The sequence below is a fragment of the Tachypleus tridentatus genome, chromosome 2, assembly GCF_004210375.1.
Source record: "Tachypleus tridentatus isolate NWPU-2018 chromosome 2, ASM421037v1, whole genome shotgun sequence".
NCBI classification, from domain to species: Eukaryota; Metazoa; Arthropoda; class Merostomata; order Xiphosura; family Limulidae; genus Tachypleus; species Tachypleus tridentatus.
This window is the reverse complement of record NC_134826.1, coordinates 148,093,143-148,120,710: the sequence shown is the minus strand read 5'-3', so window position 1 is coordinate 148,120,710 and position 27,568 is coordinate 148,093,143. Positions and strand designations below refer to the sequence as shown.

General features: G+C 33.2%; 1 protein-coding gene across 1 annotated transcript; it reads left to right on the top strand.

The window, feature by feature from the left end:
* The first annotated feature begins 818 nt into the window (after positions 1–818).
* On the top strand, positions 819–27,568 carry LOC143245636 (uncharacterized). Its single transcript, XM_076491986.1, has 5 exons — positions 819–1,292; positions 6,042–6,277; positions 9,723–9,837; positions 24,248–24,335; positions 27,448–27,568. Exons 1-5 carry the CDS (start codon positions 908–910, stop codon positions 27,566–27,568), a joined length of 945 nt encoding a protein of 314 aa, XP_076348101.1. The 5' UTR covers positions 819–907.

The window sequence follows — 27,568 nt, the reverse complement described above, 5'->3', positions numbered from 1 at the left end:
ATATAAGTAGTAATAAAGTAATCGAGGGTACATTAGACCTCTACATCACATTTTACCTTTAGTGAAGAACAAAATACATCTGAATATAAGTAGTAATAAAGTAATCGAGGGTACATTAGACCTCTACATCACATGTTACCTTTAGTGAAGAACAAAATACATCTGAATATATGTAGTAAGCAGTTGGTCCACTGTTTTATATCAAATAATAAATTAGGTGCAGTTCCATAATATTATTCACATGAGTAGCGAAAGAATGGTTGTGGTTTTAATCCATGGCTTGAGATAAGTTAGTTATACTTTTTGTTCTTTCTAATAAATGTTTGCGCTCGGTACAAAGATGATAATTTGAATTGTTACAAGTGTTATAGTTAAAGGCTTAAAACACATTATAAAACCTTTCTAGTGAGATACAGGGTTCGAAGTCCGACCTTCACAGTGAGAGACGAACAATGTGCTAGTTTAAGTTGTAGTTACTTGATTGACCCATTTCAACTTGGCATATGAAACTATGGGTGAAGTCTTGTCAGAGGTCACTGACACAATAACTCATATATATTTATTATGCAGATGACCATCGGTGATTTGATGTTTTTCAAATACATTACCTATATATATACGTATTAATTAGATAATTCACAACATTCTGTACTAACATTATGTGAGGATACTTATCAGTGACTTCAAGGAAACAGCTGAAAGGTAAAATTGAGCATTGTTGTAATATACAAACCATTTCGATGTCTGTTCTAAAAAGTAATCGACTAGTTACGCCGGTGCTCAAGGCCAATAAATATTCTGATCGCATGAATTGTGCTGAGCTGTAACTTTGTTGCGGCTGAGACAGAGACGTGATTTTAACTGTGAAGAAACCTGGCACTGAGACGTAAAGAACGTGTTCGCTACAATGAAGGTTTTCATCCTCTTCGCCTTGCTTTATCACAGCAGCGTGTATGTGTTATCAGTAAATACAACCAAACCAGAAATATCGTCAGCACAAGATCTTGTTCCAGTCCCTTCGAGTGATTTAGAATCAACCAGCATGTTCACAACACCCTACACCCTTCCTCCTACCACTGAGCCTTCGAAAGTTAGCTCTACAGAACAATCTGCTTATATGATATGGAAGAAAGCTGAAAGGAATACCAGAAATATGGTGAATTCACTATACCGTAGTTTTCTTCCTAGTTTTATAAGAAGGAGTGGTGATACCAACCTGTCAAGTCATTGTATGTCCAGCATGTTAAAACTGATATTTGGGATAAGGAAACTTAAATCATGGACCATTAGAAGTAAGTATATATCCTTGATTTGTATTAATATTTTAAATATTATATCTTTCCACTTGCAAACCTGGAAAATTATTTTCAAAACCCGACTGAATATGTTTATATCGTATAACACTAATAACCATATATAACACATATATGTATAACCAGTTATGTTTTCTGGTACTCTAATATTCCAAAAGTTTCCTATATATATATATGCTTTCCTGGAAAGAAATGTTCCTTTTCCTACATGTCATCCAACCTTCACTAGCTTTCTAAAGTAAATATTTAAATTTATCGAACACACATAATATCAAATGAGAAATTATTTATTTATAAATATTTTCCTACTACAGTTTGGATGTAAGTTGGCTCTGTCGTAGAGCCCAGGATTTCGGATCTGACATCCTTGATTCGAATCTGTGTTTTGGATGCGTTTTAAAAGTAACAGTCAATCCATTAAGGTGGAACTTGTGGTGTTTTGAAAGTAACAATCAATCCCTTAAAGTGGAACTTGTGGTGTTTTGAAAGAAACAGTCAATCCCGTAGGGTGGAACTTGTGGTGTTTTAAAAGTAACAATCAATCCCTTAAGGTGGAACTTGTGGTGTTTTAAAAGTAACAGTTAATCCCTTAAGGTGAAACGTGTGGTCTTTTAAAAGTAACAATCAATCCCTTAAGGTGGAACTTGTGGTGTTTTAAAAGCAACAATCAATCACTTAAGGTGAAACGTGTGGTGTTTTAAAAGTAACAATCAATCCCTTGAGGTGGAACTTGTGGTGTTTCAAAAGCAACAATTAATCCCTTAAGGTGAAAATTGTGGTGTTTTAAAAGTAACAATCAATCCCTTAAGGTGGAACTTGTGAGGTTTTAAAAGTAACAATTAATCCCTTAAGGTTGAACTTGTGGTGTTTTAAAAGTAACAATCAATCCCTTAAGGTTGAACTTGTGGTGTTTTAAAAGTAACAGTCAATCCCTTAAGGTGGAACTTGTGGTGTTTTGAAAGCAACAGTCAATCCCTTGAGGTGGAACTTGTGGTGTTTTGAAAGCAACAGTCAATCTCTTGAGGTGGAACTTGTGGTGTTTTGAAAGCAACAGTCAATCCCTTAAGGTTGAACTTGTGGTGTTTTAAAAGTAGCAGTCTATCCCTTAAGGTGGAACTTGTGACGTGTTTGTTTCACTCTTCTTTCTCACCCGTTTTTTTCATACTGCTCCACCTTACTTCACCACCTTAAACAAGTCAAATCAAAATACAAGAAAACTCCCACGTAAAGGTAAATAATCTTTCATGAGAAGGGACGGAGATGAACCACAACGTTCCTGACTACTCTTGTTGGGGAGAGAATTCATCAGATGATGAACCACAACGTTCCTGACTACTCTTGTTGGGGAGAGAATTCATCAGATGATGAACCACAACGTTCCTGACTACTCTTGTTGGGGAGAGAATTCATCAGATGATGAACCACAACGTTCCTGACTACTCTTGTTGGGAGAGAATTCATCAGATGATGAACCACAACGTTCTGACTACTCTTGTTGGGGAGAGAATTCATCAGATGATGAACCACAACGTTCCTGACTACTCTTGTTGGGGAGAGAATTCATCAGATGATGAACCACAACGTTCCTGACTACTCTTGTTGGGGAGAGAATTCATCAGATGATGAACCACAACGTTCCTGACTACTCTTGTTGGGGAGAGAATTCATCAGATGATGAACCACAACGTTCCTGACTACTTTTGTTGGGGAGAGAATTCATCAGATGATGAACCACAACGTTCCTGACTACTCTTGTTGGGGAGAGAATTCATCAGATGATGAACCACAACGTTCCTGACTACTCTTGTTGGGAGAGAATTCATCAGATGATGAACCACAACGTTCCTGACTACTCTTGTTGGGGAGAGAATTCATCAGATGATGAACCACAACGTTCCTGACTACTCTTGTTGGGGAGAGAATTCATCAGGCTTATCTCTCTCTAAAGTAAACCCCGATCAAGGTTTCGTTTCATGAAGATGGAATGAGGGTGGTAGGATGTTTAAAATCAGAGACGGTGACAGATAACATCAGTTGCTGTAAATACATAATATGTAATACATTCTGCTTTAGAAACACATTTCATTATGTTTTTCTCCTTTTAACTTTTTACCGTACAGTTTTAACTCACGTGTTTCTCTCAAGTTTTAACTCATTATCCATCTACATAAACATATCCAGGAATTAATTAGACTTCGAAATCAAAATTTAAACAGAATCAGTATCTAATTCCAAACTCCCTGGCGGCTCAATGGTAAGTTTGAGGGCTTTATAATTGTGGTGCTTTTTCTGATAATTCTCATCAAAGAAAACAAACACGTTATCGCTCAAATGAGATCCAAAAAGGTTATTACATTTTAGTCAAGTTCAACAACCTTTTGAACCAGTTTTATTAATGAAACACCAATTATTCAGTTCCTTGAACTTCGCTCATGCTCGTTGTAACAAATCGTAACCTACTGATCCATATTGGTCAATACCTTCAACTAGAATATACAACAAACATAGGCACCAACTACACCTAATTACGACAGCTTTATGTGTGTAACAAAATGTTGAATTTTTACAGTATATAATCAAGAAGGGAAACTGCCTCCTCTGAAACTTGTTACATGAACTTGAATTAACTTTAATGGAAACATAAAAGCGAAATTTTTATATAAGCTTCGAACTTTATAGTTGTATTATTACTTTTGTCCTTAGCTGGACTGAGTTGCTATATAATTCGTCATATAAATTATTATTCGGCAGTAATCGTCAAGATATAGTTTGTAAAATAACTTATAAACGAGAAACTACACAAGACCTTGATATTAAAAACATCTGGCCGATAGAAAATGAATTTTGCTAAACATCTATCAAGATATAAGAACATCACTAGGTAAATAATATTCTGGTAGTTCACGTGGAGTCACTAACAATAGAATCATGTTTTAAAATATGACTTTCTGGTAGTTCACGTGGAGTCACTAACAATAGAATCATATTTTAAAATATGACTTTCTGGTAGTTTACGTGGAGTCACTAACAATAGAATCATGTTTTAAAGTATGACTTTCTGGTAGTTCACGTGGAGTCACTAACAATAGAAGCAAGTTCTAAAATATGACTTTCTGATAGTTCACATGGAGTCACTAACAATAGAATCATGTTTTAAAATATGACTTTCTGGTAGTTCACATGGAGTCACTAACAATAGAAGCAGGTTCTAAAATATGACTTTCTGGTAGTTCTTATCAACTGAAAAATTATAAGAACCTAACTATAACTCTGATTTCCATTTAGCTCAATCCGTTTATGAGCAATAGAATCGTGTCTTGAAAAAATTATGTCTGTGATAACTTAGAGTGACACTGCTGCCTCATGTAGTTACGTAATGACTTTTACCAGAAGAGCCGGCAAAAATGTACAAGAACAACCACTAATTACAAACTAGTCAAAAGTTAGGTCAACAAAGAATATTCTAGCTATAATATTTCATTTTGCTTTATCTGGACAATGGTGTTCCTTTAGGCATCCAGACCAGTCAAGTAGGTGAAATGAACCAGACATTCGAAGATCTTTGGTCTTTTGTGAAGGAAACCGTGCGAATAATCGTAATATTCAAATAATATCAAATTTCCTTATGTAAGTAAAAATAATATTTTTAGAAAATCAAATTTCTTACAAAGAGAAGACAAATAGAAAATTGAAGATGAAAATATCAGGATTTCTTTTTATCTTAGCACAAAGCTACACAATGTACTATTTGTGCTCACCACGAATATCGAAACCCGAGTTTCAGCGGTATGAGTCCGCAGACATACGGCTGAGCCAATGGGGGCTTTCTTACAGAATCTAAAGCAAAAACGTAGATTTAAACAGAGGAAATAATCACAAAGTAACCCCAAAAAAAGAGTTGTAACAACTGAAAATTATAACTTCAAATAAGCCTACACGTTACAACCACTCAGAACTGTACCAACGTATGATTAGCACAAGTTTATCTTAGACCCTGTCCACTTCTCCAGTGACTCAGCTACAAGTCTGAAGGCTTAGATCAATAAAAAACAGGCTTAGATATCTCTGGTGACCAGAGTGTAGATACTGCTATACGCTTACCATCAAAAAAACCTTCCCAGAGTGTTGGCTGAAATGTGTCTGGTATCGAAACCTACATGTTAGACTTTTGTTAAAGTAATTTTTTTATCGATTTGTGTAACGTGTTGTAAAAACAACAAAGTTCCACTTTCATGTCTTTAAACAAGACCGTAAGAATATCACCAAATACTGTACAATTCATCAAAATAACTTGTAACCAGCCACCCCCTCATCGTTATTGAGAAATCTAGTTTCATGTCAGACACTAACTGATGTTTTAAAATTAATTTCACAATACAGGGATAAAACAAATATGAAAGTATAATCATCTGCCAGTCAAAACATGGAGTTTGGAACCAGAAGACGTCTTATTTATCTATATATAAAGGACGAACTTTTTGCTTACTCAGGTACGCTGTAACTAAACAAAATTATGATATGTATTCTCAAGACGGCTGATATGGCTATTAAAACGTTTATTAAGATAAAGTACAGAACAATGTTTCAACCTTCTTTGGTTATCTTCAGGTTAACAAATTATGTTTATTGGGTACATGTAAACGACACAGAAAAAGACATAATAAATGTTATGTTAATTGGTAGTAAATATTCTATTAAATTAATTTTTTTTACGATTTTTACTTTCAGTGATTGACGCCATGGCTAAGCCCCCTAGCGGAATATTAGAGGGTACTCTGATGGACCTTGGAGCCTACGATGAATGCATAAATATAATTGTACGAAGTGGGAGAGATGAAAAGGGGAAGGAAGAGTTGTTTAGAGGGAAGTATTGTTTGATTGAAGCACATCCACCACTTCCCCGCAAACCAGAACAAGTGGTATCAAAAACCCATGTCCTTAACGAGTCATTGTTTGATAACAACGTAAGTGTTAATGAGCCTTAATATATAGGTGTTAAAATAAGTCCTCTTTCTTTGATTAAAAGTTCTAGTATTTTTAAATAAACTGTTTCTCAGAACTGGTCACTTTACTAAATCAGTTTCTATTATTATTATTATTATTATTTGTTTTGTTTCTTATTTCGGGCGTTGCTTTCTTTAAAGTGAAATATTTATTCAATAGAGATAGCCAATGTTTCAATAAAGATAGCCAAAGCTTCAATAGAGATAGCCAATGCTTATCACGTACCAACTTACTCTAAAAATTTGTGAGAACCCTAAATGTTTCATTCGATTCGCTTGCAAGTAAGATAAACCGGTGTAGAAGAATTCTATCTATCGTCATAACAATGAATACCAATCTTGTAATGGTACAGTTTATATTACATGTTTGAGGTTCTGGGTTCAAAGTAATGAAGTTTATATTGTATGTTAGGGTTTCTGCATTTATATTTTATGTTTGGAGTTCTGATTTCATATTGGTAAAGTTTGTATTATATATTTGGGGTTTTGAATTCATAGTGGTAAAGTTTGTATTATATATTTGGGGTTCTGATTTCATAGTGGTAAAGTTTGTATTATATATTTGGAGTTCTGATTTCATAGTGGTAAAGTTTGTATTATATATTTGGAGTTCTGATTTCATAGTGGTAAAGTTTGTATTATATATTTGGGGTTTTGAATTCATAGTGGTAAAGTTTGTATTATATAATTGGGGTTTTGAATTCATAGTGGTAAAGTTTGTATTATATATTTGGAGTTCTGATTTCATAGTGGTAAAGTTTGTATTATATATTTGGAGTTCTGATTTCATAGTGGTAAAGTTTGTATTATATATTTGGAGTTCTGATTTCATAGTGGTAAAGTTTGTATTATATATTTGGGGTTTTGAATTCATAGTGGTAAAGTTTGTATTATATATTTGGGGTTTTGAATTCATAGTGGTAAAGTTTGTATTATATATTTGGAGTTCTGATTTCATAGTGGTAAAGTTTGTATTATATATTTGGAGTTCTGATTTCATAGTGGTAAAGTTTGTATTATATATTTGGGGTTCTGATTTCATAGTGGTAAAGTTTGTATTATATATTTGGAGTTCTGATTTCATAGTGGTAAAGTTTGTATTATATATTTGGAGTTCTGATTTCATAGTGGTAAAGTTTGTATTATATATTTGGAGTTCTGATTTCATAGTGGTAAAGTTTGTATTATATATTTGGGGTTTTGATTTCATAGTGGTAAAGTTTGTATTATATATTTGGGGTTTTGAATTCATAGTGGTAAAGTTTGTATTATATATTTGGAGTTCTGATTTCATAGTGGTAAAGTTTGTATTATATATTTGGGGTTCTGATTTCATAGTGGTAAAGTTTGTATTATATATTTGGAGTTCTGATTTCATCGTGGTGAAGTTTGTATTATATATTTGGAGTTCTGATCTCATAGTGGTAAAGTTTGTATTATATATTTGGGGTTTTGAATTCATAGTGGTAAAGTTTGTATTATATATTTGGAGTTCTGATTTCATAGTGGTAAAGTTTGTATTATATATTTGGGGTTTTGAATTCATAGTGGTAAAGTTTGTATTATATATTTGGAGTTCTGATTTCGTAGTGGTAAAGTTTGTATTATATATTTGGGGTTTTAAATTCATAGTGGTAAAGTTTGTATTATATATTTGGGGTTTTGAATTCATAGTGGTAAAGTTTGTATTATATATTTGGGGTTTTGAATTCATAGTGGTAAAGTTTGTATTATATAGTTGGAGTTCTGATTTCATAGTGGTAAAGTTTGTATTATTTATTTGGGGTTTTGAATTCATAGTGGTAAAGTTTGTATTATATATTTGGGGTTTTGAATTCATAGTGGTAAAGTTTGTATTATATATTTGGAGTTCTGATTTCATAGTGGTAAAGTTTGTATTATATATTTGGGGTTTTGAATTCATAGTGGTAAAGTTTGTATTATATATTTGGGGTTTTGAATTCATAGTGGTAAAGTTTGTATTATATATTTGGGGTTGTGAATTCATAGTGGTAAAGTTTATATTATATATTTGAGGTTTTGAATTCATAGTGGTAAAGTTTGTATTATATATTTGGGGTTTTGAATTCATAGTGGTAAAGTTTATATTATATATTTGAGGTTTTGAATTCATAGTGGTAAAGTTTGTATTATATATTTGGGGTTTTGAATTCATAGATGTAAATTTTGTATTATATATTTGGGGTTGTGAATTCATAGTGGTAAAGTTTGTGTTATATATTTGGGGTTTTGAATTCATAGTGGTAAAGTTTATATTATATATTTGAGATTTTGAATTCATAGTGGTAAAGTTTGTATTATATATTTGGAGCTCTGATTTCATAGTGGTAAAGTTTGTATTATATATTTGGAGTTCTGATTTCATAGTGGTAAAGTTTGTATTATATATTTGGAGTTCTGATTTCATAGTGGTAAAGTTTATATTGTTTGTTTAGGTTCTGAGTTGTTTTTACTCACTTTAGGTAACATATTTATAGAGGTTTAGAAGAGACGTAACATTTATTTAAGTGATTCGTTCTTCTGTAGTATACAGAAGGTATGTTAAATAAAATATACTGAAATAAACTGGATTTTATATTTATCTATATTTTACACTTGAATAATATATCTCATACTTCACTCTTCACTAACAAACGTTGTATTTCACACTTGAATAATATATCTCATACTTCACCTTTCACTAACAAACGTTGTATTTCACACTTGAATAATATATCTCATACTTCACCTTTCACTAACAAACGTTGTATTTCACACTTGAATAATATATCTCATACTTCACCCTTCACTAACAAACGTTGTATTTCACACTTGAATAATATATCTCATACTTCACCCTTCACTAACAAACGTTGTATTTCACACTTGAATAATATATCTCATACTTCACCCTTCACTAACAAACGTTGTATTTCACACTTTGAATAATATATCTCATACTTCACTCTTCACTAACAAACGTTGTATTTCACATTTGAATAATATATCTCATACTTCACCCTTCACTAACAAACGTTGTATTTCACACTTGAATAATATATCTCATACTTCACTCTTCACTAACAAACGTTGTATTTCACACTTCAATAATATATCTCATACTTCACTCTTCACTAACAAACGTTGTATTTCACACTTGAATAATATATTTCATACTTCACCCTTCACTAACAAACGTTGTATTTCACACTTAGATATACATATTTATTAAACTGTGGAGAAAAATATTTGTGGGTGATAGTTGCTGGTATTTTTAATATTATTAAAATAATATTTCTTACAGAGGTTATTCAACGTTTCGTACTTGGTAAAGACTATTCTTTTGGCGTTTCTCTTATAAAGCTTCACTTAGGTACTGACTATTACAAGAATGCTTTTATTTTAGATATTTTCAGAAATAAGCAAATCTGCCCAGTACTTCTATTACTTGAGTTTCATGTTCGGAGTCTGTGTGCCATCTACATGTACTGATGAAGATGTGGGAGAAATAGTAAAAAATGGTAAGTCTATTTTTCAGTCACCCAGAGCCTGTTATGTGTAGTAACCAATGTCTCCATAAATATATGTCACTTTACCATGTTACGGTGGGTTGTTAGGGCACTGCACTCGCAATCTAAGGATCATGGGTTCGCATCCCGTCACACCAAAACATGTGGGGTTATAATGTGACTGGCAATCTTACTATTCATCAGTAAAAGAGTAGCTCAAGAATTGGCGGTGTGTGTTGTTGACTAGCTGCCTTCCCTATAGTCTTTCACTGCTAAATTAAAAACGGTTAAAGTATATAGCCTTCTTGTAGCTTTGCGTGAAATTTAAACGAAGCCAAACCTTCATGAAGAGTCAGATGACCCTCTGAACTTTGGAACTGACCACCCTGGTTCGAATACGTACACACACACTTTAAGGTTATGGATGTGTTATAAGAGCAACAGTCACTCCTCCATGGTGGTTGATAGGTGGTTCTGACTGGCGACTTTCTATCTACTCAGTAGTTCAAAGTTAAGATCACTGATGTGGAAGGTTTACCGTAAACTCTAAAACACTTTCACCGTTCACGTAAACTCTAAAACACTTTACCTTTCACGCTTGAAATATCGGCACAAATTGCTCTAATTATAAAGTAATATAGAATGTTTTACGCTTTGATATATATAGAAAAAAGTTTAGAAATTATATATATATAATTCATGACTGTATACATTAGGATGTAGGAGGAATATACTCCACGACTGTATACCTTAGGATGTAGGAGGAATATACTTCACGACTGTATACATCAGGATGTAGAAGTAATATACTCCACGACTGTATACATTAGGATGTGTGAATTAATGTCATTTTCAGTGATAAAAACATAACCACTAGAACTCCTGACTACACACGTGAATAAACAGTAGTTGCATGCTCTGGAACAACAACAGTTATATCTTAAACCTAAACTAGTTCTTTTTTTATTTATTATTCAACTAGTAACGACATCCTTGGTATTTCAGGTTTATAATGTTTAATTTAATAAACTCCACATTGAAAATATTAAACGAAGCACGAAACTCTGACCGCAGTTTGTTTACGTAAGACTGACAATGAGCTGTCTCTTGCTTACCTTCTTTCTGTATTGAAACCCTGTTTTCAGCACTATGAGCTCACCGACATACTGCTAAGCTACTTGACTGATTTTGTTTTTTCAAGGTAGACACTTAGATAATGCGTTTTTACATTTGTTTTGGTATTTTTGACTCTTTAATGTTTAAAATAATTTATAATACTTCTTCATATATAACTTTTCTCACCAATGAAGATCTTTCTGCGGGTTTGCGTTGTTCTTTTAATATATAGAGGTATGACGAATCTAAGTGTCTTCGGCTGGTGCCACTTATCGGAAATGTAGTACAAATGTTACTTACAGCGAGAATACCTAAGTAACAAATCAATTTATACCATAAAGTTTTACCACAGTAAGTGTTTAAAAAGCCCACCATTCAGTGTTAAATAACGAGTTATGTAACATAATGTTAGATTTAATATTTATCCATTAATAACGAGTTATGTAACATAATGTTAGATTAAATATTTATCTATTAATAACGAGTTATGTAACATAATGTTAGATTAAATATTTATCCATTAATAACGAGTTATGTAACATAATGTTAGATTAAATATTTATCTATTAATAACGAGTTATGTAACATAATGTTAGATTAAATATTTATCCATTAATAATGAGTTATGTAACATAATGTTAGATTAAATATTTATCCATTAATAACGAGTTATGTAACATAATGTTAGATTAAATATTTATCCATTAATAACGAGTAATGTAACATAATGTTAGATTAAATATTTACCGACTAATAACGAGTTATGTAACATAATGTTAGATTTAATATTTACCGACTAATAACGAGTTATGTAACATAATGTTAGATTTAATATTTATCTATTAATAACGAGCTATGTAACATAATGTTAGATTAAATATTTATCCATTAATAACGAGTTATGTAACATAATGTTAGATTAAATATTTACCGACTAATAACGAGTTATGTAACATAATGTTAGATTTAATATTTACCGACTAATAACGAGTTATGTAACATAATGTTAGATTTAATATTTATCCACTAATAACGAGTTATGTAACATAATGTTAGATTTAATATTTACCGACTAATAACGAGTTATGTAACATAATGTTAGATTTAATATTTATCCATTAATAATGAGTTATGTAACATAATGTTAGATTAAATATTTATCCATTAATAACGAGTTATGTAACATAATGTTAGATTAAATATTTATCCATTAATAACGAGTTATGTAACATAATGTTAGATTAAATATTTACCGACTAATAACGAGTTATGTAACATAATGTTAGATTTAATATTTACCGACTAATAACGAGTTATGTAACATAATGTTAGATTTAATATTTATCCATTAATAATGAGTTATGTAACATAATGTTAGATTAAATATTTATCCATTAATAACGAGTTATGTAACATAATGTTAGATTAAATATTTACCGACTAATAACGAGTTATGTAACATAATGTTAGATTAAATATTTATCCATTAATAACGAGTTATGTAACATAATGTTAGATTAAATATTTACCGACTAATAACGAGTTATGTAACATAATGTTAGATTAAATATTTACCGACTAATAACGAGTTATGTAACATAATGTTAGATTAAATATTTACCGACTAATAACGAGTTATGTAACATAATGTTAGATTTAATATTTATCCATTAATAATGAGTTATGTAACATAATGTTAGATTTAATATTTACCGACTAATAACGAGTTATGTAACATAATGTTAGATTAAATATTTACCGACTAATAACGAGTTATGTAACATAATGTTAGATTAAATATTTACCGACTAATAACGAGTTAAGGCACTTTGTTCATATTTTTGTTCATCCTTTTTAATATCTGTCCAGTTCTGTATCTTCTAACTTGTTCTATATCTTCTGTCTTTCATTTTCCATAATTCCTTGTAGTTTTAAACCTTTCTATCTGCCAGTTCTCATCCTATGCTATTTTAATGTTAGTTAATATGTTTGCACATTTCAAATATTTTTCTGCGTTATTATCTATTTTTCGTTCAGCGACGTAACTTGAATATATGAAAAAAACTAGAAAATAGTGTGAGTTTTATTTATTTTTACAATACAGAAATGTAGGCTCTAATTTCGTACTTAACGAGCTATTCTCACTATTCTTATATGAAATTTAGACATTTAATAATCGTGTTTCGTAAAACTGAGAAACCTACAGAGCTGTGTAAGGTGTAAATATACAGAGCTGTGTAAGGTGTAAATATACAGAGCTGTATAAGGTGTAAACCTACAGAGCTGTATAAGGTGTAAATATACAGAGCTGTGTAAGGTGTAAACCTACAGAGCTGTGTAAGGTATAAACCTACAGAGCTATGTAAGATGTAAACATACAGAGCTGTGTAAGGTGTAAACCTACAAAAGCTGATGTAAGGTGTAAACATACAGAGCTGTGTAAGGTGTAAATATATAAGAGCTGTGTAAAGGTGTAAACCTACAGAGCTGTGTAAGAATAGTAAACATACAGAGCTGTGTATGTGTGTAAATGATACAGAGCTGTATAAGGTGTAATAAAACTACATAGCTGTGTAAAGTGTAAACCTACATTAGCTGTGTGGGTAAAATATATACAGAGCTGTGTGCAAGGTGTAAACATACAGAGCTGTGTATGGTGTAAATATACAGAGCTGTGTAAGGTGTAAACCTACAGAGCTGTGTAAGGTGTAAATATACAGAGCTGTGTAAGGTGTAAACCTACAGAGCTGTGTAAGGTGTAAAAATATACAGAGCTGTGTAAGGTGTAAATATACAGAGCTGTGTAAGGTGTAAAACCTACAGAGCTGTGTAAGGTAGTAAATATATACAGAGCTGTGTAAGGTGTAAACCCTACAGAGCTGTGTAAAGCGTAAAAACATACAGAGCTGTGTAAAGGTGTAAATATACAGAGCTGTATAAGGTGTAAAACTACAGAGCTGTGTAAGGTGTAAACCAACAGAGCTGTGTAAGGTGTAAACCAACAGAGCTGTGTAAGGTGTAAACATACAGAGTCGTGTAAAGGTGTAAATATACAGAGCTGTGTAAGGTGTAAACCTACAGAGCTATGTAAGGTGTAATATACAGAGCTGTGTAAAGGTGTAAATATATAGAGCTGTGTAAGGTGTAAACCCACAGGGCTGTGTAAGGTGTAAAACATACAGAGCTGTGTAAGGTGTAAATATACAGAGCTAATGTAAAGTGTAAACCCTACATAGCTGTGTAAGATGTAAATATACTAGAGCTGTGTAAGGTGTAAACATACAAGAGCTGTGTAAGGTGTAAACCTACAGGCTGTGTATGGTGTAAACCCACAGAGCTGTGTAAGGTGTAAATATACAGAGCTGTGTAAGGTGTAAACCTACAGAGCTGTGTAAGGAATGTAAATATACAGAGCTGTGTAAGGTGTAAATATACAGAGCTGTGTAAGGTGTAAACCAACAGAGCTGTGTAAGGTGTAAATATACAGAGCTGTGTAAGGTGTAAATATACAGAGCTGTGTAAGGTGTAAATGTTGCTTTGTTTTGACGTTCTGAACCAAAACCTTAATGACAGCTAATGGTATTTGTATTAAGACTAGCGTATTAGTCGTTATACTGTTTGGAAATGTTTCTATTAATGTCATTTAAAACAATTAATGAAATATAAATAACGCATCCGTTGCTGAATGCGAAAATGAATTTTAAAGACATGTATAGAAATATGTACGTATATATGACGAAGTATAAGTAAGAAATTATTTTGGAGGTTAAGGGGTTGGGATGCGGAACTTTTCCCATGCACAATTTCTGAAACTTCAATATGGACAATGTGTTCTAACAAGCATTGTCTATTGTATTGCAACGTAATTCAAAATGTATATTGTTGGATTATGTGAGTATCACTAGGTACAGTTGTTGGATTATGTGAGTATCACTAGGTACTGTTGTTGGATTATGTGAGTATCACTAGGTACTGTTGTTGGATTATGTGAGTATCAGTAGGTACTGTTGTTGGATTATGTGAGTATCAGTAAGTACTGTTGTTGGATTATGTGAGTATCAGTAAGTACTGTTGTTGGATTATGTGAGTATCAGTAAGTACTGTTGTTGGATTATGTGAGTATCACTAGGTACTGTTGTTGGATTATGTGAGTATCAGTAGGTACTGTTGTTGGATTATGTGAGTATCAGTAAGTACTGTTGTTGGATTATGTGTGTATCAGTAGGTACTGTTGTTGGATTATGTGAGTATCAGTAGGTACTGTTGTTGGATTATGTGTGTATCAGTAGGTACTGTTGTTGGATTATGTGAGTATCAGTAGGTACTGTTGTTGGATTATGTGAGTATCAGTAAGTACTGTTGTTGGATTATGTGAGTATCAGTAGGTACTGTTGTTGGATTATGTGAGTATCAGTAGGTACTGTTGTTGGATTATGTGAGTATCACTAGGTACTGTTGTTGGATTATGTGAGTATCACTAGGTACTGTTGTTGGATTATGTGAGTATCAGTAAGTACTGTTGTTAGATTATGTTAGTATCAATAATTACTGTTGTTGGATTATGTGAGTATCAGTAAGTACTGTTCTTGGATTATGTGGGTATCACTAGGTATTGTTGTTGGATTATGTGAGTATCAGTAGGTACTGTTGTTGGATTATGTGAGTATCAGTAGGTACTGTTGTTGGATTATGTGAGTATCAGTAGGTACTGTTGTTGGATTATGTGAGTATCAGTAGGTACTGTTGTTGGATTATGTGAGTATCAGTAAGTACTGTTGTTGGATTACGTGAGTATCACTAGGTACTGTTGTTGGATTATGTGAGTATCAGTAGGTACTGCTGTTGGATTATGTGAGTATCATTAGGTACTGTTGTTGAATTATGTGAGTATCAGTAGGTACTGTTTTGGATTATGTGAGTATCAGTAGGTACCGTTCTTGATTATGTGAGTATCAGTGGGTACCGTTGTTGTTGATTATGTGAGTATCACTAGGTACTGTTGTTGGATTATGTGTGTATCAGTAGGTACTGTTGTTGGATTATGTGAGTATCAGTAGGTACTGTTTTTGGATTATGTGAGTATCAGTAGGTACTGTTCTTGTATTATGTGAGTATCAGTGGGTACTGTTGTTGGATTATGTGAGTATCAGTAAGTACTGTTGTTGGATTATGTGTGTATCAGTAGGTACTGTTGTTGGATTATGTGAGTATCAGTAGGTACTGTTGTTGGATTATGTGAGTATCAGTAGGTACTGTAATTGGATTATCTGAGTATCAGTAGGTACTGTTGTTGGATTATGTGAGTATCAGTAAGTACTGTTGTTGGATTATGTGTGTATCAGTAGGTACTGTTGTTGGATTATGTGAGTATCAGTAGGTACTGTTGTTGGATTATGTGAGTATCAGTAGGTACTGTAATTGGATTATCTGAGTATCAGTAGGTACTGTAATTGGATTATCTGAGTATCAGTAGGTACTGTTGTTGGATTATTTGAGTATCAGTAGGTACTGTTGTTGGATTACAACAGAAAAAAACAGTTTACTCTTTTAATAAACAACAGTCTACTCCTATATTAAACAACAGTTTACTCCTTTAATAAACAAGTCTACTCCTATATTAAACAACAGTCTACTACTTTAATAAACAACAGTCTACGACTTTAATAAACAACAGTCTACTCCTCTAATAAACCATATTCTACTCCTCTAATAAACAAGAGTCTACTACTTTAATAAACAACAGTCTACTCCTCTTATAAACAACAGTCTACTCCTCTAATAAACAACAGTTTACTCCTATATTTAACAACAGAGTACTCCTATATTAAACAGCAGTCTACTCCTCTAATAAACAACAATCTACTCCTTTAATAAACAACATTCTACTCCTCTAATAAACAACAGTCTACTCCTATATTAAACAACAGTCTACTTCTCTAATAAACAACAGTCTACTCCTATATTAAACAACAGTCTACTCCTCTAATAAACAACAGTCTACTCCTTTAATAAACAACAGTCTACTCCTCTAATAAACAACAGTCTACTCCTCTAATAAACAACAGTCTACTCCTATATTAAACAACAGTCTACTCCTCTAATAAACAACAGTCTACTCCTTTAATAAACAACAGTCTACTCCTCTAATAAACAACAGTCTACTCCTATATTAAACAACAGTCTACTCTTCTATTAAACAATAATCTACTCCTATATTAAACAACAGTCTACTCCTCTAATAAACAACCGTCTACTTCTATATTAAACAACAGTCTACTCACTCTCTAATAAACAACAGTCTACTCCTTTAATAAACAACAGTCTACTCCTCTAATAAACAACCGTCTACTTCTATGTTAAATAACAGTCTACTCCTCTATTAAACAACAGTCTACTCCTCTGATAAACAACAGTCTACTCCTTTAATAAACAACAGTCTACTCCTCTAATAAACAACATTCTACTCCTATATTAACAACAGTCTACTCCTCTAATAAACAACAGTCTACTTCTATATTAAACAACAGTCTACTCCTCTATTAAACAACAGTCTACTCCTCTAATAAACAACAGTCTACTCCTTTAATAAACAACAGTCTACTCCTCTAATAAACAACATTCTACTTTTATATTAACAACAGTCTACTCCTTTAATAAACAACAGTCTACTCCTCTAATAAACAACATTCTACTCCTATATTAACAACAGTCTACTCCTCTAATAAACAACAGTCTACTCCTCTAATAAACAACAGTCTACTTCTATATTAAACAACAGTCTACTCCTATATTAAACAACAGTCTACTCCTTTAATAAACAACAGTCTACTCCTCTAATAAACAACAGTCTACTCCTCTAATAAACAACAGTCTACTCCTCTAATAAACAACAGTCTACTCCCCTATTAAACAACAGTCTACTCCTCTAATAAACAACAGTCTACTCCTTTAATAAACAACAGTCTACTCCTATATTAAACAATAATCTACTCCTATATTAACAACAGTCTACTCCTATATTAAACAACAGTCTACTCCTCTAATTAAAAAACAGAAATTTCGAGGCTATACGAAAATATCTTTATCGTAGTTATCTTTTATTTTAAATGTTTTTGACTGAAATAACACGGCAGTACTCAGGCCAGCTGATCGAGATATGGAAAAACTGGAACCACGTCCAATTAATTTAGCCCAGGTGATGAAACTGGTAACAACGCTTTATGTTAGCTTTTTCAAGGTTGCGCTCGCAACCAGTTTAATTTAACTTGTTAATATTCACCGTATGATATCTGTTAATCCCGGCCAGAATAATTTAAATCAGGAAACTTTTACTTACAAGCTCAAAACCTCACATTTTACTGTACCAATGGCAGATGCTGCTTTGTTATTGTGCCAAGAAATTACAAGTGTGTAAGGCATTACGCGCACCTTTATCGTTTACCTGATTTAATGTTTGTTTCTTTCGTCATAATTGTCACGCATTGTGCGACTATAATAAGCGTTTTGTTTTCTGTTAAGTCAGCGAAATGCTTCAAATTTTCTTAGAAAAGTTGATCACTGAGGTTGACCAATGTTTCCTTGTTTTCGCCTGGACGTAAGGTTAAGTCATAGAGAAACGGTAAGAACTTATTAGATGGTTGACGTTTAATGCCACGTTAGACCGATGGCGAATTGCTCACAACAGCCATTTGTTAAAATTGCCAACTTAAGGATCTCGAAGTACAAACTAAGGTTAAAATGTGGGAATGGTACAGTAGTCTACTAATGGAACTCGCACACGGATAAGAATGACTTTATCATGTGATAAATGGATAATAATGACTTTATCATGTGATAAATGGATAAGAATGACTTTATCATGTGATAAATGAATAAGAATGACTTTATCATGTGATAAATGGATAAGAATGACTTTATCATGTGATAAATAGATAAGAATGACTTTATCATGTGATAAATAGATAAGAATGACTTTATCATGTGATAAATGGATAAGAATGACTTTATCATGTGATAAATGGATAAGAATGATTTTATCATATTATAAAGAAACCAAACAAACGCACAAATATTTGTTATTTTTATTTTCAAGCACAATACTGCGCAATGGTCTTTCTGTACTATGTTTTTACAGGGATTGAAACTGAATTTTAGCGTTATAAGCCGTCAAGCTTACCTCTGATCCTTTATAAAGGACACTGTATGATCCATTCTGAGCATTAACTTCTTACTCATTTTACAGAGAGCATCAGAACTCTGATAACCATGTCAGGTGATAACATTGAATAAACGTATTCATCATGAACCATTAGAGCAAACGAAGGCCACCTAACAAACCTGTCACGCGATGTATGCATATTTTTTTAGTTTATTGGTTACTAAATTACACAAAGCGACACAATGGGCTATCTTTGATCCACCCATCACGGGTATTGATTTGTTTGTTTGTTTGGAATTTCGCACAAAGCTACTCGAGGGCTATCTGTGCTAGCCGTCCCTAATAGCAGTGTAAGACTAGAGGGAAGGCAGCTAGTCATCATCACCCACCGCCAACTCTTGGGCTACTCTTTTACCAACGAATAGTGGGATTTACCGTCACATTATAACGCTTCCACGGCTGGGAGGGCGAGCATGTTTGGCGCGACTTGGGCGCGAACCCGCAATCCTCAGGTTACGAGTTGAACGCCTTAACGCGCTAGGCCATGCCGGGCCCCACGGGTATTGAAAACCGGACTTTAACGTTATAATTTTTCAGACTGTATAATAAATTAACCCGTATCGAATATATCAAATTAATGCTCCATTAAACATAGGAATATTAAATATGCATACATGTACGTACTTATGAGAAGAACAAAGGAAGATAAAATATAATATACTGAGCTGTTACCATTTTTTTTTCTGGTCTAAACTTAATCCTATCATTCTACGATAAATCAAACATCATGAGTGATGTTTAAAAGTATCGTTTGTAAATCTAATGAATGGTCACTTTTTAAAATCCATTCATTATATATCAGACTTACATAATTCAAACACCTATTTCATCATTTGTCTAACACAAGGTTATGAGTGGTTGTAGTGGTGATTATTAAAATTTAGTTTCACTATAAGGGTTAGCAAAAAACGCTTTAATCATAAAGCTACACAGTTCGCTACCTGTGATGCGTCCATTATGGGTAAGGGTAAATAAACCCGATTTTTAGCATTATAAATCTTTTAACTTCTCGATGAACCAATGATGGGGGTTCACAATGACGAGAAATGTCTAATGTTAATCCATTTAATAATGAGTGGCTGCACCTTTAACTGCTGTTATTGGAATTGGATTGCTCAGCAAAGTATCAAAATGTTTCATAAGTGTACCTTGATGTTGTTGTTTTTATATAAAACCAAGAATAATAAATATTCGAAGCATCAGTCTTCTACTTGATGGTTAGGAAGCTTGTCTCAGAATCTGTGGGTTACGGGTTCGAATCTCCGTCCAATCAAACAGGCTCAGCCTTTCAGCCGTTGGGACGCTATAATGTACGGTTAATCCCACTTTTCGTTGGTTAAAGAGTAGTCCAAGTGTTGGCGGTGGGTGGTGATGACTAGCTGCTTTTCCTCTAGCCTTACACTGCTAAATTAAGGACGATTAACGCGTATAGCCCTTACATAGCTTTGCGCAAAATTCAAAAAAACAAACAAAAACAAGGTGTTTTGTTTAAACAACAGCTATGACATCCATTGCAGGATCACACAGAAATGTTATTGAAATAAAAGGTTAGAGTAATTATAAACATAATTTTGTCTTGTTGTGAAAGTCCTTGACTCTCTACCATAAAAGTAAAGTCAGTCTTTCATGGCGCCCTGTTTGTTGGAAACTATAGCTCGTGCATTTTCTAGCACAGTAATTGGAAACTGGCATATTAAAATTTCCCATTTTGCTCTCGCGTATCATTAGTTGAGTCACTATTGTTCATTATTATTCGAGCTTGTCGTCTCTACGTGGATTTTCGCGTTTACATTTCAGCAAGATTTTAACAGTGAACGATTACTAGAGTAGATTTTTCTATTCAGACAACGGTGGTGTTTCTTACTACTGTGCTTATGCTTAGCTGAAATCGTGAGTGTGTTTTATCATCACTGCCTCTTGTTTTATTTCGTGTAGCTAATGCTATTCTTAAATAATTGGTGTTAAGGTAGAAGCTATAAATGTCAGTAATTGGCATCTTATCTAAGTGTTATTCTACTAAACACTTGATAAGCATGTTACTACATGTAATTATAAGACATTAATCTGTGTAAAATTACATGAACATTATTCCGTTCTGATGAGATTCCTTTGTTGTTGCACATCTTTTGTTACATTACACTGTGACATAGGCAGAAGTCGATCAATAACTCTGTTATGAAACAATCTTTACCTTCAAGATGTTTTTTTTTCTTCAGAAAAACCTTATATTTTGTTTGTTATAGTTGTACACTAGTGCATGTGTTTATAGTTATTTATTTTGAGTAAGTTCAGTGTGACAGTGGGACGGTAAAAAGGCCAAAGCAGCAGTAAACTGTTGATAAACAAGTAACATTCAATGGTTCGTGTGCAGCTTAACATAAAAACCTGAGAAACAATATTAGTTAAAAACTGTTCATTAAAAAGGAAGGAAATAGGGGGCGTCAAAAATAACAGAAACAAGATTTGATAAAAATGAAAATATTATATTTTCAAACCTACAACTCTAGTAAACAAACAAGGCTGGAAATAATATCAACTTTATTTCTTACGAATTTGTAATAAATTAATAAATACTGTAAAGTTGGAGCTAAATATAAGGATTTGTAACTTGAGAAAATAAAGTAGATATTATTTATAGCATTGTTTGACGATCCCTATCGCCCCATTTTAAATTAACAGTTTTTATTAACTTTGTCTATTTAACATCCGAAAAAGAAGGAATAATTCTTTAAGTGAGCGTTTCTATTTCAACTCAGCCCATATGAATCATATTTCAAGTGGTTTTTATCGATAAATAACTATCCAGGTTCACGTGTATATTCTGGTATCTTTGAACAGTACAGTGTCATGTATCTCACATTAAAACACATTTGAAAATGCAAATCAGTAAGTCGTGTGTCAACTACATCCAGTATGAAGAAGAAGTGCAAAGACATGCATCAGAACTACATGTTGACACCTTTTAACATTTCGTAAGAGATGTCATTTTCCCAAAACTGAGCACTTTAGACAATAGTAAGAACAGCCCGATTCATTCATTTAGATCACAATAATGTGTTAGTGTCGAGAATTTAGAATTTACAAGGTGTGGATAGCTCCTGTATTGATCTCCAGTGCTGACTTATACTATTAGAAATTAGGTTTTGATTCCTGTGGTTGGCAGAACACAGATAGCCATTTGTGTAGCTTTGTGCTTAATAACCAAAAGCAATGGCGACATCCTGTATTTAATAATATTGAAAACAAATAAATATGGATCATTTGGGATGTCATGACCATCCACAAAGAAACCTGCAACCAGTCGTGGTAAGTAAACTGAGGTTTATTGCGACAGGTGTGTATTCACACATACAAAGATCAGTAGCCCCAGTTCAGTTCGCAACATTATAAGAAAAGTGACACAATGTACAAGTGCTTGTTGCGTAACACTTCCGTTCAACGTGTTATACCACAAGCAGCAGGAAAACGAAACGTGCATTCGTGCAACGTACCAGGAAAAACAAGGTGCACATAATTAATGACATCGAAACTTTTGTTTGTATCATAACTGAGTTGTAAACATAAACTATTAGTTAAAGAATCAGCCTGAAAGTTGAAACATTTTGTCAGGTCTCTTCCTGTTGTTCAGTTGACTTTTCTTAGAGAAAGAAGACTGCGTCTAGTAGTTGATATCTTTCAATATAATTTAATCAGAGAGACTTATTTCAGTAAGAGGTTTCTCATAAACCCCAGCAACATTTCTACCGAGATACCTAATTGCACTAACAATCCTATAAAAGTTTACAAAAGCCATTGGCCCGTCATGGTCAGGTGGTTAAGGCGCTCGACTTGTAATCCGAGAGTCGCGGGTTTGAAATCCCCCTCACACCAAACATGCTCGCTCTTTCAGCCGTGGAAGTGTTATAGTTTGAGGGTCAATCCCACTATTTGTTGGTAAAAGAGTATCCCAAGAGTTGGCGGTGATGACTAGCTGCCTTCCATCTAGTCTTACACTGCTAAATTAGGGGGTAGCGCAAATATCCCTCGTGTAGCTTTGCCCGAAGTTCAAAACAAAACCTATCTTTAGTACTTTTACTCACACCTGTCCCAAAATTTGCTTAAAACAATTTTATTTTTCTAGTTCTCCCGATTCTCTAATGTTTAGTTTCCATTTAAACTTAATCGGATTAGTCAAGCTAGCATTTTATCAGGTCTAAAATATCACATGTACTTTCCGTATGTTCTGCTGAAACTAATTCATTTACTATACATTTATTTATCGTATTTTATGCCGTTATTTGTTAATAAGCACAGAGCTAAACAAAGAGCCGTCCCTAATTTAGCAGTGTAAGACTAGAGGGAAGGCAGCTAGTCATCACCATCCACCGCCAACTCTTGGGCTACTCTTTTACCAACGAATAGTGGGATTGATCGAAACATTATAACGCCCCACGGCTGAAAGGGCGAGCATGTTAAGAACGACACATGGAACAATACAGTATTTACTACATTAAATACACTATTTAATACTGAGTATAAAACTGAATTAATGTTACGGAATTTACATTTACACCCCGGTAGATCAATGAAAACTCTAAAGACTTACGCTGCTGTAAACCGGGTTTTGATATTTATGATGGGTAGCTTCGTGCCAAAACTACAAAAACATAAAGTAGTTTAAAAAAATTAAGTCAGTTAACGGGGCAAATGTTTATTTTTGTCATTAATCATAAAGCTACGGAAAGGATTATTTGTAGTCAACCCGAAACGGGTATTAAAACCCAAATTTTAGCCTTCAGACTTATAATTGAGCCATTAGACAGGGTGCAGGTAAAAGACAGTATCTTGTTCAGTAACGTATTTTACGACCTTTTAAAAAACTGAGGTTTAATCAATATAACACTTTTCACAATTAATCAGTGACTCCTTTATTACAATTATATAAGAACGATTAGAATGTTTAAAATATTTTCTTCTCATAAAGTAAAATTACTTGTGGTCTATTTATAAGGAAAATCTGAGGATGCTTTCTTTTTCATTATTCGGTGTGACTACATTTACAACTAATTAATTATTAATCAAATGTTTCTTGTTGTTGTTTTTTGGCAGTGGAAAGTTTTATCTTCTCAAAAACAGCTGTTTCTAGTTGCCACGTGAAAGAACCATTTCGTCTAAGTAAGTCCCAGATTGCAGTGATGTAAGTGTTATTCTTACAGTTATTTTGATATATAATTATTGAAATTAAACAGTGTTCAGAAATTATTGATCAATTCTGTAGGAATAATAGACTTATTTATCAATTTATAGCCGTTATCTTTGCATGAATTATTTCTTTAAATAATAGCATTCATTCCATTTTCCTCTAATAGCTGGTGACTTTCATGGCCAGATGGTTAAAGGACCTAACTCGTAATTTGAGGGTCGTAAGTTTAAATCCCCGTCACACCAAACATGCTCGCCTTTTCAGCCGTAAGAGCGTTATTATGGTACAATCAATCCGTTGATTGTTATGTTACAACTATTCGTTGGTAAAAGAGTAGCCCAAGAACTGGGGATGGATGGTGATGACCAGCTGTTTTCCTTCCGGTCTTTCACTGCAAAATTAAGGACAGCTAGCACAGATGGCCCTAGTGTACCTTTGCGCGAAATTCAAAACAAATGATTAAACTGATAAGTTGTTTTAGAGGTCATTTGCACCTGACCCTCCTGGATATTTAATATCTAACATACATGAAAAGCATTACATCATTATTGTATTAATGATTTGTGAAAATTAAAACAGCGCACTATTATTTTATCTAAATGAGAATACATAAAATTAATACAACTAAAACATGTATTACTTATTCAAAGATCAAAGCTGGTAAAGTCCTGACATGGTACTGATGACTAGGGTTACTGTTTCGAAACCTGCAGATTGTGGTTTCGAAGTTTATCACCGAATATGCTTCATCTTTAGGACGAGGGGAACGATATAAAGTGATGTCAATCGCATTACTTCACTGGAGAAGTCCGAGAGTGTATGGTTGGCTTTCCTCTAGTTTATTACTTCTAAATAAGAGGTGGCTAGTGCAAATTCTCTCTCCGCGAATTTAACAAATAACGAAAATATTATTTATTAATAACGAGTTCCTTAAATGTGTTGAAATTCAGTTAAACTTACAAGCATTTTAAAAGGAAATGTTAAAATAGTGTTCATTTACAACACTAAGTTATAGTAATTTAGTGTTAAAATATTAACTCATTTTCAACTAAATTCCCATTAAACTTTGTATTAGTAGCGTATGAATACATCAACTGTTTCTTTACACTGATATATGAACTAAATAACGTTATAAAACACAGTAATTAGAAAAAAACCGTTATAAAATAGTCATCATTTTTTATAATGTTATGAATATAATTAGGGTTAATCGCACTTTACAAGAACGATGTTTCACATCCCGTGAATGTTTTTGGAACTGCTTTTGCTATCATCATTTATCCTCAGTCACGATTGGCCGTCGCCATTTTAACAAGAAAGGCTTAAAATCAGTTTGGTATACCCTTATTTAGTGCCTAGACAGTGTAATAATTATTATAACTAAGAATGGATCCCTCTCTTCCTTTTATGTATTTTTTGAAAATACCCAGGAATAATCACACTCTGTAAAACAATATTTCAAATCTCCCTTGAAGTCCCTTTAACTTCTGTAATGCTCAATTTGATAACCACTCTTGTCTACTGCTGTCCATCCGACACTGCACTTTCTATGGTAACAATCTTTATCGAGAGGCGGTGAAGTTAATCTAACATCACACATGTTTAAAGACTTTCTACTGGCCTTATACACTATGTTACGTTAGCTTTTTAGACCACGTGTAACCAAACCAAAATTCCATTAGATCTGAATGGAACTGCTGTTTTTCTCATACTTTGTTTAATGAAACAGACGTTAGTTTTGTGGCGGTTATAAGCTTGCATAATTTTCGGCTCGTGTGCTTTTATTAACCCTCAAATTATTTCTTAATCCTGTTAGCGATGCCAGAAGGTATGGCTAGCCTTATCGCAATGACATTTTGGGGTTGAAGGGTTCTCTTCCGTAACTATACTTTTCATATTGCAGATAGGACCGCTGGTCCGGATTAGCTTGAAATAGTAGTTTGGAACTTGTTGAATCCCTGAAAGCGTTTTGTGCGAATGTCTTTACATCCTTGGGTAATGATAAATATGTCCTACTTTAAAATTGTGACCCTATGTCATTTAATATTTTGCTTTCCCGAAAATCCTTACTCAAAACAGTATTAATGATATATTGCACTGGGAAATAGTCAAAACTTCGCAGTGAATCAAAGATACAGATGCCAAACATGCCGCTCGTGGCAATTTTGGAGGCACGTCACTATATTCACATATAAACATGGCTCTTATGTGTACATTGTTTTGTTATGGTTGAAACGCAAATATGTCCACCTTAGTAAGCTTTTCCTAGTAACAACACTAATAAAAGAAACTTTAACCGCAGAAACCAAATTTTACGTATTATGCTAGTGTTTTGTTTAAGTAAAGAAAGTACAGTTAAACTATATATAAAAACCCGGATCTAGATGTCTGTAATACGATTATAAGCTAAACTAAGAAAAAAATGTCATTTATTAGTCATTACTCAGTAACTCATAACAAAATATTCTGTAACCATAGCATCTAAAGCTTTGAGTATATTCAGATATGATGCAAACATAAATATTAGTGTAGGAAGCTCTAATAAGACACCAAATTAAGGAGGTTACAAAGTCAGTGACGTGACTGACAACGTCACAACTTCTGCTGCCTTAACATTTTGAAATTAATGACAGTTGTTAAAATAACCTTATAGTGCTAATAAATCGATTATTTTATTTCCAATCATCAAAGTTAGTGCTCATCCCACAACTGGCTGTAGAGAGCGAAAGGCAAAAGAAGATTTGATTGTCCAACAAAACCCTCTAACTCATAACCTCCACTCTGAGGTTTCGTAAAACTTTCTAGCGCGATATTTCCGATTGGATCATGTCTGACGTACAGAATATTCCTCAATGCTTATAGGTACTATTGACACAGGCATATTTTATTATCAATAACTCAGTAATGGTACGGACCGGTAATGGACAATTTGTAAATGGTAAGTAACTCTCTGTTTATATTAACTTATATCATTTTATATAACAATCACTTGGTCGTCTATATACAAATGGCTTATTTCTTATAGTTTTAGATTTATTTAATTACGCAACTCAGTAAACTCTATTTGGTTAAAAGAAATAATAATTGTACATTATTCCATGACTAGATGCGTTTTAGCTGTCTTTGGACTTCTGACTGTAGTTGGAACAAGCCTGGATTCAATCAAGATCTACGACATAGCTCCAAACGCAGTTAGATGGATCGAAAATAATCGTAATTATACCTAA

What these genes read in the sequence shown, in the direction of transcription:
- LOC143245636 (XM_076491986.1), top strand. Translation starts at nt 908, where the DNA reads ATGAAGGTTTTCATCCTCTTCGCCTTGCTTTATCACAGCAGCGTGTAT. An exon ending in AGTCATTGTTTGATAACAAC is followed by an intron (nt 6,278 to 9,722) that starts GTAAGTGTTAAT and finishes CTTTTATTTTAG; the next exon opens with ATATTTTCAGAAATAAGCAA. An exon ending in GGGAGAAATAGTAAAAAATG is followed by an intron (nt 9,838 to 24,247) that starts GTAAGTCTATTT and finishes GTTTTTTGGCAG; the next exon opens with TGGAAAGTTTTATCTTCTCA.